The 12,318-nt window shown below is 39.6% G+C and overlaps 1 protein-coding gene across 2 annotated transcripts in view; it reads right to left on the reverse strand.

The window, feature by feature from the left end:
- Window positions 1-61: 61 nt before the first annotated feature.
- LOC111147970 (immunoglobulin kappa light chain-like) overlaps window positions 62-12,318 on the reverse strand; it is a 59,965-nt gene continuing 47,708 nt past the window's right edge. Inside the window, exons 4-5 of one of the 2 annotated variants that reach the window (XM_022504288.1) lie at window positions 4,443-4,468; window positions 62-584 (exon numbers count right to left, since the gene is read on the reverse strand). In XM_022504288.1, the coding sequence (XP_022359996.1) occupies window positions 259-584; window positions 4,443-4,468 (352 nt within the window). In that variant the 3' untranslated portion in view covers window positions 62-258. The other variant, XR_002640663.1, reaches the window with a different exon arrangement.

A 12,318-nucleotide genomic window follows, 5' to 3' on the forward strand; every position in this document is an offset into this window, starting at 1 on the left:
GTAATTGGGAAAAAAAAAACACCAATGTATAACAACCATTAAATCAGGAAGAACAGGGAAATCACAGGTGCAAAGATTCACTTTATTTATTTGTTCCCCCCAAATATTATTAGCATGATTAAAGCCAAAGGGGGAGGTAGTAAGGTGGGGAGAGGGGTCTGCAACAGGGGTGGGTCTCTGATGGAAAGGACCAGAGGCCTGACGGGGGAGGCACAGAGGCTGGGACTGAGGGATAGGTGGTGGGGGCTGCTAGGCCACTCATTGGCACTCGCTCCTTTGGAAGCTCTTGACAAGAGGGGAGGACAGGCTCTTGTGAGTGACCTCACAGGAGTACTTCTCATGACTTAGGTACTCCGTACTGGGCATCGTCAAGGTGCTGCTGAGGCTGTAGGTGCTGTCCTTGCTGTTCTGTTCTGTGACACTTTCCAGGATGCCTGTGTTTTTGGTAACACCATCAACCTTCCATTTGACATCGACTTCTCTGGGGTAGAAGCTATTCAGCAAGCACACAACAGAGGCACTGCCGGTATGTAACTGGTCCGGAGATGGTTGGAACAAAAAGACGGATGGCTGGGCATCATTCCCTAATGAAGGAAGCATAGAGAATGGTCTCTGAGTAACAGGGAAGTTATCCACTTGTGTCTGTTGTTAGTGGGCAGTCCCAGAGCCCGGAAGGGACAGACGGAGCAGCTTATCCTGGGTAGCCATGAGGGACACCAGGAAGCAGACATATCATCTCCACCATCTTGAGTTTTTCTCTAGCTGCTGCCTCTTAAGAGAGTTTTAAATTGTTTTGTTTGAAGCTTTGCAGCCATTTTGAGGACTTTTTGCTTTTCTGACCTTACCTTTCTGACTTCACCTTATTGCCTCCTGCAGTAAACATGAATGGTTCAGGTAGAGACACAAAGGCCATTTCATCTGAGCCCCTCAGAGTTGAGAAGTGAGAACAGGTCTTGGACACCCCCTGATACAGATCATTTCCCCCACACCTCTCCCAGAAGTGTGCAGTGAGAGCAAGCTGCCACGTCCCTCCTTGGGTTTTCTCTGAGGGTGTTAGGGCCAGACCCACCCTGTAGAGTGGCTCCAAACCCTGAGTCTGTGACTGGGTTGGGGTGCAGCCCCGTCGCCCTCTGTGATGAGGCCGGCAACTCTCCTGCCTCTCACAGAGGCCTTGAAGGAAGGCAGAGCCCTGGGCTGAAGGCTGTCATCATGTGGGGAGATAACAGACCAGACCAGGGGGGTCAACGGTAACTTTGGCCACCTGCCTACAAGGAACCGGCTAGCTTCAGTTCTGATCGTGAGCAGCTGCCAGATGGCCTCCTGGAAATCCCCGCTGTGGGTGCTCAGGCCCTCTAGTTGGAGAGCAAGAGCTACAGTAACACATCCAGAAGCTTCGGTGGAAGAACTCTGCCGATAAGTGTGAGCAGCTTTGTGTAAAGTTAACCTTCATTAACCAAGCACTTCAACATAAGATGCTAAACTTTTTATATTTTGATTTTTTTTCTCTTTTAACCTTCATTACTGATTTTTTTTTTCAGAGAATTTTATAAAATAGCATTGGCAGCAAAATAATATGCATTCTAGAAAAAAAGGAGGGACATATTCTATGAAAATACTCCTATCTGGGTGAATCCTTGACACCTTGAAAATATCCATCCTGCATTTAAATATTAAACAATTAGTACAATTGGCATGGAAATTCTAATAAGACATTTTATTTGCTTTCCATGGAATTTAAATTTGTAAAAGAGTTTTTAAAAAGGCTGTAAGACAGTTTTAAAACAGTTTCAAATACTTACATAGTTTAAATAGTTCTAAAGGAGTTTTCAGAGTTTTAAAACAGCCCTAAAATGTCCTATTTAATTGTAGCAGACCAAAAATAATCTTTCTTATGCATCACTTCTGAAATCAGCTGAAGTAAACAACAATTACTAAATTACTAAACAACAATAACTAAACTTTTTAGAAGATATGGGATTAAAATACCCAGATTAATTTTCTATCACAGAAGGAAGGTATTAGGAAATATGTTTATATTAAGTTTTTATTAGTGGCATTTGTGTATGATTAGATATTTTGTACAATGAAAATATAATCCTTCCCAAGCTATTACACTTTTGAAAATTAAAAGCATGTCACAAATTTATCTTTTCTCTAATGGTGGTTTAATGTGAACTCAGTAAAAAGTTGATAGGTCAAATCCAGAGTGGCCAGATGGCCTTAAATTAAATTTTTGCTGGTAGGAATTTTGCCCTGAAGGAGTTACATATATTTCTTTCTTTTAGATTGCACTTTTGTTATTTAAATACATTTGATGAGAGGAGATTGAAATGGTTACATGTCGTTGAAAAAAGTAGTAGCTTTAAGTTTTTTACAAAAAATTTTCATTATGAAGGATATAGTAATGAATGTGAATTTTGGTTCTGAAATCTCTGATAAATCAGATTTCTCCCTATTTTTTCTACGTGAGCTCAGAGCCCACCACGTTTCTATTCTCTTCTGTTAGCGCCTTGACTTGTATCACTGTGTTGGAAAAGCCACCACAGTGGAGTGGAAGAGGCCGTGGCACTTAGCCTGTAGGCGCACTGCCACATGGGCTCTGTGGCCAGGTCACAAAAGTCATTCAGTCATGACAGAAGACTGCCACGATGCCTACAGACCACGCAGCCATGCCGTGGCCTCTTTGGTGGTATTAAAAGATGGCCAGGTAGTAACGAGGGAAATAAAAGATAATAAAAAAAATACTAAAAACTATTTAGTATTTTTCTATAAGTCCATGGGCATTTAAAACATGCAATTATTTTATTTTCCTTCATTTAAACGAATTTCTTAAAAACCGATTTTGGCAACCACCATCTTTTCACCATATATGATAAGAAATCATTTCAGTGTTAGTCTAAGGTAGAAATTGGATTTTTAAAAAGGCGGTATCTCTCAAGATATAGAATCTCTGTAGAATTTCTGAATATTGGCAGTTTATCACTCATTTTAGACTCTTAAGAGGACACTGCTGCTTAACAGTGTCCTCAAACTGTATGTATCTTCTACACAGCAAACAAGTGTACTTTTCTAACTTCTTACTGCCTTTTCACGCATTCTATTGATTTAATTGTTATCTTATAAAATAACTTATCAGAGGAGAGAAAATAGACTAAGAAATTGCTCTTCTGTATTACACATAACGAGCAAAAATCAACATAACATTTGGCAAAACTCAACAAAAATTTGTTTGCTTTTTCTCTTGAGTGCCAAAGATTCTTTTTCTTACTATGCTAATTTTTTCCCTTTTGAATCTTGCAATTTAGATTAAATTAATCTTTTTGTCTACAAATCCATTTCTGCAGCCGAGTTTAACTTTGGAAATTGATGATAAATTTGAAATGGTCTCATGTACTCATCTACACAAAATTCAACCTTAAGCCTCTAAAAGTCAGTACTGGCATTTAGACCTAAATTTCAAAAAGCAATAGAGAAAAATTACTTACGTTTAATCTCCAGACGTGTCCCTGGGCCAAAGCTGTCCCACTGTATTCGTTTAATTACTTTCCCCTCAGCAAAAACCTCTATTTGCTGCTCATTAGGTTAATGGATAGAGCAAAAATCTGGCAATTTAGATGCCATGTCAACTAACTAGCTCCTCGCTCTTTGTTGAGACAAACTGATTTTCAGTACCTTACTCATCTAATTTTCGGAAGAATCCCACTCTCTTCGGAATTGGCCTCAACTCACACCCCACACATGAAAACCCCTGGATTTCACAACTCAACAAGGAAAAGGACTAGAAAAGTGTACTTACGTTTGAGCTCCACCTTGGTCCCCTGGCTGAACGTGAGCCACAGTGAGGGCTCTGACGCTTACCCCTTATCAAAAACCTCCTTCTGACACCCATCATAGAAGAAAGGCCAATGCAGAGAAAAATCCAGCTCTTTCTCTCCCATTCTCCCCCGCAAAACCAATTTTCATCACAATCTTAACAGTTTGCTTGGCTGAAAAGTTGGCTATTTTCTTGTTTTCTGCTATTTTACTTTTGGGTCACCAGGAACAGCTCATTTTACCAAAATGTCACAAACTTGAACAAATGATGCAACAGGACAAAAATCTCACAAAGAATTGAGGAAAAATGTACTTACGTTTGATGTCTAGTCTGGTTCCTTGGCCGAAAGTGAACCACAGTGATTTCCCTTAACCTCCCTCTGTACAAAAACCCGCCATGAAAAGGTAGCAAGCCTCTCTCCCCCATTACCTTATTTTGATTTGGAAATCTTAAAAATGAGTCCTCAGCTAGCCTCCAGTGGAACAATTTTCCCTCCCCTGTACCTAATCTGGGAATGAAATTTGTTTTATCCCTGACTTGTAACTAACTAAAACACATGACAAGGAAAAAAAAAAAAGGCAACAAACCAATTAGAAACAGTGAAGAACGGGTTGAAAAAAATACTTACGTTTTATCTCCAGCTTGGTCCCCTGGCTGAATGTGTACACACAGTAATTCCTCCTAACTTCCCTCCTATACAAAAACTGAGTTTCCTTTTCTGACGATCATGCAAGGCTCTCTTTAGAATATGTAATTGTGCTTGCCAATAAATTTCTGAAACTATCACTTAGATGAGTTATTCTTACTCACTCACTGAATTTTGTTCTTCATAGAAAAACACGCAACCAATTTTCCAGTTTGTTTACAGATTTTATCTTTGCCCCAGAGGATGTCAGGGCCTGGTTTCAAAGAGTCAGCTTCTATAGCTCCCTTCCCAGGCATGAGGACCGCAAGATACAGACAACTGAGGAAAGAAGGTTTGGATTTTACTCACGTTTGATTTCCACCTTGGTCCCTGCGCCGAACGTCCACCACAGTGATAGCTCCCCATGGTGTCACTGTACAAAAACCCTTCTCACTGTGGGGGAACCGAGCCCTCGGTCAGCTGCTGAAGCTTCACGCTTTTCCCAGCAGTTGTGGAAAGCCTAGGGCTTCCCTGACAGAGAGTGTTTCCTTAGGTGAGATCTAAAATCCTAGAAAAGGATATATTTACTTATGTCTGTGGCCTGATGGTCCCTTTCTTTAGCAATATACCATATCTGGACTGTTTCTTATCTATCTATATATCTATCTATCTATCGGAAAGTAGGCTGAATGGAAATTACAAAGAAAAAAAGCAAGTTTTAAAAATTGAACTCTTTTCCGCCTTCTCCTGGGGGTGAGGGAGCTGTTGCAGATGATAAACCTCATACAATGTAATTATGGGATTCTAATTTCTCTCAGTTAAGAATAATTAAAGAATGTTTTCCTATTTGAACCTCTCCTTTGCCATGATGTTGTTTCAAAAAAGGCAGACTAAATGTATATCAGATCAAGGCCCATGATTTAAGGGTATTTTGGTATTAAGCTATAGATGACCCATGAAACTAAAACAAAGATTAATAGAGATTTCATTTATTTTAGGGTAAGAGTGCGAGCTGGGGGTGGGGAGAGAGGAGAAGGGCAGAGGTGCCAGGAGATGGAAGACTTCTTGCTGAGCTTGGTGTGTGGAGCCTGGTGTGGGGCTTGATCCAGTGACCTCGAGACCCTGAGACCAAGCCCTGAGCTGAAATCAAGAGCCAGACACCCAACTGACTGAGCCACCCGGGTACCCCTAAAACAAAGATAAATAGAGTAGAAAGTGAACTTTACTTAGTTGGTCATCTGTTGTTCACCATGTTCAATGAGTTGAACCAAGTGCTTACTGTCTTTGGAGCTTCCAGGGAATCATGCAATGCCATGGTGTTTCCATAGTAACCCCATCAAGGACACTGAAGATCTCATTTTGTTTGAAGTGCAGCTCTACTTGTTGTAGTCTTGTTTCCCTCTTAACCTTTCATCCCCACCTCAGCATACATGTCTCTTACCATCTTCAATTCCTCACAGTTCTTATGTGGCTTCCAGCTCTTATAAAACTCTCTCTCTGCTTGGAAACACCTTTGCTCATCTGCATTAGCTTGTGAACAATGAATTCCTTCAAAACTCAACTCAAGAGACCTCCTCTTGGATTATCTTCTAGCAGAGCACAGAGGCAGAACTAGAAGACCTAATTGTTCTTGTCTGCTCTCAGATTCTTTCTACCTTACTGGATTTGTAAATTGATGTTTCATTTTCTTGTATTAGGAAGACCCAGTCCATATCTTTACTTGGCAAATGTTCAACAAACATCTGCAGAATGAAGGAGGAAAAAAACACCTAACAATGAATAGCTGAAAATCAATAATGGACCAGAGCTAATAAATTATAATAGATCAAGGACTAATACTGACCATTGCAACAGTGAGTTTTACAAGAGAAATCCTAGGTTTCCTTGATTCTGTCACTGAGAGCTTTGCTATTGTCTTTAATAGCAAAATTAGCAGCAGATCTCTCCAGATGATGAGGAAGGAGAGGACTCTTGGAGGTAGAGAGGAGAGTAACTGGCAAGTGGACATTTAGTGTGCAAAATAGTTGGCTGAGGACATAGTCAACATAGATCGTAAAAAAGATAGAGTGATACTCTTTGCAGAGATACAAGCAATACCAGTCATTGTACTTGACATTTATGGAGTGTTTAGAAAGTGTCCAACATTGTACATGAATCATCACGTTTAATTATGCCCCCAAATCTAGGAATTCAAAACTGATATTTTCCCTATTCTGTAGATGAGGAAAGTTGAGTGCAGAGACTTTAAGTAACTTCACCATAGCAGTGAGTGGTAGAGCTGGGCTTTGATATCAGAGCTCATGCACTTCATTGACCCTGGGAGTAGAAACACCCAATGCAAGCAGCATGGATGGCAGAAAACCTTGGGGTGGGGAAGGAAAAAAAACTCCACAGCCTGTCTTAGGTTGGAAATGAGTAGATGAGTGTGCTCAAATGTGTATACATGACTGCTCATTGAAATGTTGGTTAAAAGTTGAAGAAATTGAAAATAACTGAAATCTTCATCAATGAAATTTAATTAAACTAATTATGTTAGAGCTTTGTGATGGGACACTAAACAACCAAAGAGGATGAAGTAGGTTTCTATATGGTCACAAGGAAGGTGTTCATGAAAATATGGGCCATGGAATGGTTTATTTTGTATGATATTCTGATTCTGTTTTAATGGTTATATATATATATGTATACATATATATATATATACATATATATATATATGGATAGAAATACAGGGTAATTCCTGAAGGAAATACAATGAGCCATACTCAGTAGTTATCTGCTGGGCTTACAGAGGTGTGTTGTTTGGGAAGAGGAGAGCAGTGACACTTTCTCCCCTTTTGAATATTGTAGATTATCTTGGTTTTAGTAATTAGGTGAATACATTAATTTTGTGGTTTTTCAGGATGCAGATGCTTTTAATTAAATTTTGTGGTTTTTTGTTTTTTTGATGCAGAAAGACTATCCATTTTGATAAAGAATAAACTGACTTTGCCTACTAGAATTCTCAGTATTCATGTACAATGTATAAATATGATTTTAAGTGATATACACACATTAAATGATATTCCACTGCAGAACCTAATTGCTAATTGTCAATTACAGTTTTTCCTATAATCTTTAGATTGAGAATGCAAAAAAGGTTGTTTTCCTGGTTCTGTGTAGGAGATATTCTTACAAACATAGGAGACATATATGGGTGACATAGGGACTGGAAAATGGGAATGATAAAGAAGACATGGCTCTACAAGGGATTATGTTCCTCAATGAATAATGTGAAATTGGTATTGAATGTGAAATTGGGATTCAGTGTGAAGAGTACAACTGAATGATTGTACTAAGAGAGTATTTGCTACTAATAGAAAGTGCTTATAAGAACCATTGTGGCAAAAACTATTTTATTGATCACATACAGTAGTGATTGATAAGAATGGCTGTTGTGATGTTGGAGCATAACAGGGATCACTGAGAAATGGTTGAGATCCTCGATATGTGTATGGTTCATTATGAAGGCAAAGCTTGTCTTCGAAGCATCTGTGAGTTTCTGTCAGTATCTACAGTTCTACAAAATGTCCATGATGGACCTTGACAATACTGATTTTACTGAGGAAAGGCAAAGTGCCAATAAACTAATCTGAGAGGTTCTTGGGTTTGTATATGACAGTGATAGAAATAGAAATTTGGGGGCAGTATTCCGACAAACTCATCAATGAAGCTATTCCCCATTTGGCTCCCAAGAAAGTTAGATTCTTAGAATAAATTCTAAACTGCTTGTGGAAGAGAGAGAGAGGAGGGGAGAGAGAGTGAGAATGAGAGAGACACCAAATGCCCACCTGTAAGTCATCCTGAAAACTATTGGTAAACTATCTTATCAGTGTTCTTCACATCTGACATTTCAAGAAGCACCATTTTTGCTTTTCATTTGGCATAATTAGCCAGCCTATTTGGAGTGGTCTACCTTACTTGAAGCAGCAACATATAGTAAGTCAACTAGCTTATCAGGGACACATGGCATAATTTTGTTCTTTGCAAGACTTAATTAAGGGATGGTGGCTTCCTTACCTGGCTCTGGAATATTTATGTCTGATAATCCATCTTGAAGTCTGTGGTTCAATATTTTTTTCTAGCTCATCAGTCACAGTAGGGTCCAAGGCAGGTGATTCTTTTTACTTCAGCTTGACTCCTCCGTAGGTTGTAATGGCTGTCATTTGTACTTGATTTATGCTGATATCTCACAAGATGAAGACAAAATTCTGGAGTCCACATTCAGTGGTGCTAGAACTTGATCGATTGCCAGTCTTCCAGCTAGAGTACCACAGACAAACATCTGTCCTGAATTCCTAAGGGGTAAAGCTGTCCCCATAGCCGAGAGGGAGGGAGGCAGAGGAGGTCACTTGAGAAATTGCTGCTTCCTTGCAGCTTTGGAGCTGTGTCTGTTTCCACTCATCTCTGAAGAAAGAGGAGCTGAGAGAAGCAAAGTCCTTTGCCCAAATATGCGCACGTGCTTGTGCCGTAAACATGACCCAAGATTTTGGACCTGCTCTGGAAAATGTAGGTGCTCGTGTTTTCAAGAAGACATTCAGGCTACAGATATTCTCTGACTTCCTAGAGTGAAAGAGAAAACATCAATAACAGTGCTGGGGTGTATTACCCTTGGAGAGGCTCAGCCACCCAGATTTACATATCGAGTGTTGTGGTTTCTGGTTGATTATACAAGTGATGAGTCCTTGAACTCTGCTCTGGAGTTTCCTGTCTCCCTTTGTTTGTCCCCTTGACCCTAGTCCCGTGTCCTCTCTCATCCTGCCACTGAGAAATGCATCCTGGAAAACTACTGTGAATGGGTTAGCTCTGGATGCAGTTGTGAAATTGATGAATTCAGGCTTGAATTCATTATGTGCTTTATACTTTTTTTTTTCTTCTCTGTTGTCGAATCTTCAGGTTCCTCATGGGCAGTCTGTTCTTCTCCCTTGTGGCTCAGGATGTGGTGTGGTATGCAACTGATGAATCACTCAGTTCTACCTCTGAAACTAATAATACAATATATGTTAATTAAATTGAATTTAAACAAAAAATAAAAAAAATAAATGGGATTAAACTAGGCTGGCTCTTGACTCTCCCTCCCATCCTAATCAGCATATATTTAAGGGATATTAGTCTGGTGCTGGTAAAAGAGGAAGCACAGATCACTCCCTTCTCCATTGTCCTCCCTCTCCCTCCTGACCCCAGTGTCCTGATTATCCTGGCTGATACCTAGAGTTCCAAACAAGACAGAAGGATGGGAAGAGGGCAGGCCTACAGCAAAACAAATACACACAAATATTAACAGGGAAACCCAACTCATTGTAACAAGGAATAATTGGACTTTTATTTTATTTATTTATTTATTTATTTATTTATTTATTCCCGGCTCAGCAGGGACCGATGCGGGACTCGGTCCTAGGACTCCAGGATCATGACCTGAGCAGTCGTTTAACCAACTGAGCCACTCAGGTGCCCCAATAATTGGACTTTAAACTAAATATAATGCATCTGTCCACCACTCACTCAAAATCCCCCTTGTAATGACAGAAGAAATATAAAAATGAGAATAAATTTATTTTGTGGTTGCAGAATCATGAAGGGGGCTATTAGAAAAAAAGACATTTGTGGAAAATCACAAATATTTAAATTTTTTTTTAAAGATTTAAATTTTGAGATTGAATTGATGCAGAAACTGAAATCTAGTATCTTCCATTCCATTGCAAAAATAGGAGGGGTCCTTGACACAGCCAGTACTGGTCTTCCTCACAAAGCCCCGGAAAATGCATACTTCTGAGTTACCAGAGCGTGGGTCTGGGGGTGGGATGGGTATACCACCCAAGGGGGACTAACACCTGGGCTGCCTCCACTGAGCTTGCTTGCACTCACCTTTCAGGCCATGGGGATAGTGATGGAAATAAAAGAGGGTAAAGTTAAAGGTACTCCAAAGCAATGGGATAAAAGAAATCTTCCAGGTCACTAGAGGAAAAAGAGAAATGGACATCAGGAAAAGCAAATAAAAAAATCAAGAGGAAAGTATTCGATAAATAGAAATATAAAATAAGATGGTGGGGTGCCTGGGTGGCTCAGTGGGTTAAAGTCTCTGCCTTTGGCTCAGGTCATGATCTCAGGGTACTGGGATCGAGCCCCACATTGGGCTCTCTGCTCAGCGGGGAGCCTGCTTCCTCCTCTCTCTCTGCCTGCTTCTCTGCCTACTTGTGATCTGTCAAATAAATAAATAAAATCTTAAAAAAAATAAAATAAGATGGAAAGACTAAGTCCATTTTCGTGTGTGGTGTAAGGAAATGGTCCAGTTTCATTTTTCTGCATGTGGCTGTCCAATTTTCCCAACACCATTTATTGAAGAGGTTGTCTTTTTCCATTGGACATGCTTTCCTGCTTTGTCGAAGATTAGTTGGCCATAGAGTTGAGGGTCTATTTCTGGGCTCTCTATTCTGTTCCATTGATCTATGTGTCTGTTTTTGTGCCAGTACCATGCTGTCTTGATGATGACAGCTTTGTAATAGAGCTTGAAGTCCGGAATTGTGATGCCACCAACTTTGGCTTTCTTTTTCAATATTGCTTTGGCTATTCGAGGTCTTTTCTGGTTCCATATAAATTTTAGGATTATTTGTTCCATTTCTTTGAAAAAAATGGATGGTACTTTGATAGGAATTGCATTAAATGTGTAGATTGCTTTAGGTAGCATAGACATTTTCACAATATTTATTCTTCCAATCCAGGAGCATGGAACATTTTTCCATTTCTTTGTGTCTTCCTCAATTTCTTTCATGAGTACTTTATAATTTTCTGTGTATAGATTCTTAGCCTCTTTGGTTAGGTTTATTCCTAGGTATCTTATAGTTTTGGGTGCAATTGTAAATGGGATGGACTCCTTAATTTCTCTTTCTTCTGTCTTGTTGTTGGTGTAGAGAAATGCAACTGATTTCTGTGCATTGATTTTATATCCTGACACTTTACTGAATTCCTGTACAAGTTCTAGCAGTTTTGGGGTGGAGTCTTTTGGGTTTTCCACATATAGTATCATATCATCTGTGAAGAGTGATAGTTTGACTTCTTCTTTGCCGATTGGATGCCTTTAATTTCCTTTTGTTATCTGATTGCTGAAGCTAGGACTTCTAGTACTATGTTGAATAGCAGTGGTGATAATGGACATCCCTGCCATGTTCCTGACCTTAGCGGAAAAGCTTTCAGTTTTTCTCCATTGAGAATGATATTTGCGGTGGGTTTTTCATAAATGGCTTTGATAATATTGAGGTATGTGCCCTCTATCCCTACACTTTGAAGAGGTTTGATCAGGAAGGGATGCTGTACTTTGTCAAATGCTTTTTCAGCATCTATGGAGAGTATCATATGGTTCTTGTTCTTTCTTTTATTAATGTGTTGTATCACATTGATTGTTTTGCAGATGTTGAACCAACCTCGCAGCCCTGGAATAAATCCCACTTGGTCGTGGTGAATAATCCTTTTAATGTACTGTTGAATCCTATTGGCTAGTATTTTGGTGAGAATTTTTGCATCTGTGTTCATCAAGGATATTGGTCTGTAGTTCTCTTTTTTGATGGGATCCTTGTCTGGTTTTGGGATCAAGGTGATGCTGACCTCATAAAATGAGTTTGGAAATTTTCCTTCCATTTCTGTTTTTTGGAACAGTTTCAGAATAGGAATTAGTTCTTCTTTAAATGTTTGGTAGAATTCTCCCGGGAAGCCGTCTGGCCCTGGGCTTTTGTTTGTTTGGAGATTTTTGATGACTGTTTCAATCTCCTTACTGGTTATGGGTCTGTTCAGGCTTTCTATTTCTTCCTGGTTCAGTTGTGGTAGTTTATATTCTCTAGGAATGCAT

Source organism: Enhydra lutris, unplaced genomic scaffold (genome assembly GCF_002288905.1).
Source record: "Enhydra lutris kenyoni isolate GAN:26980312 unplaced genomic scaffold, ASM228890v2 scaffoldscaffold18, whole genome shotgun sequence".
Classification (NCBI taxonomy): domain Eukaryota; kingdom Metazoa; phylum Chordata; class Mammalia; order Carnivora; family Mustelidae; genus Enhydra; species Enhydra lutris.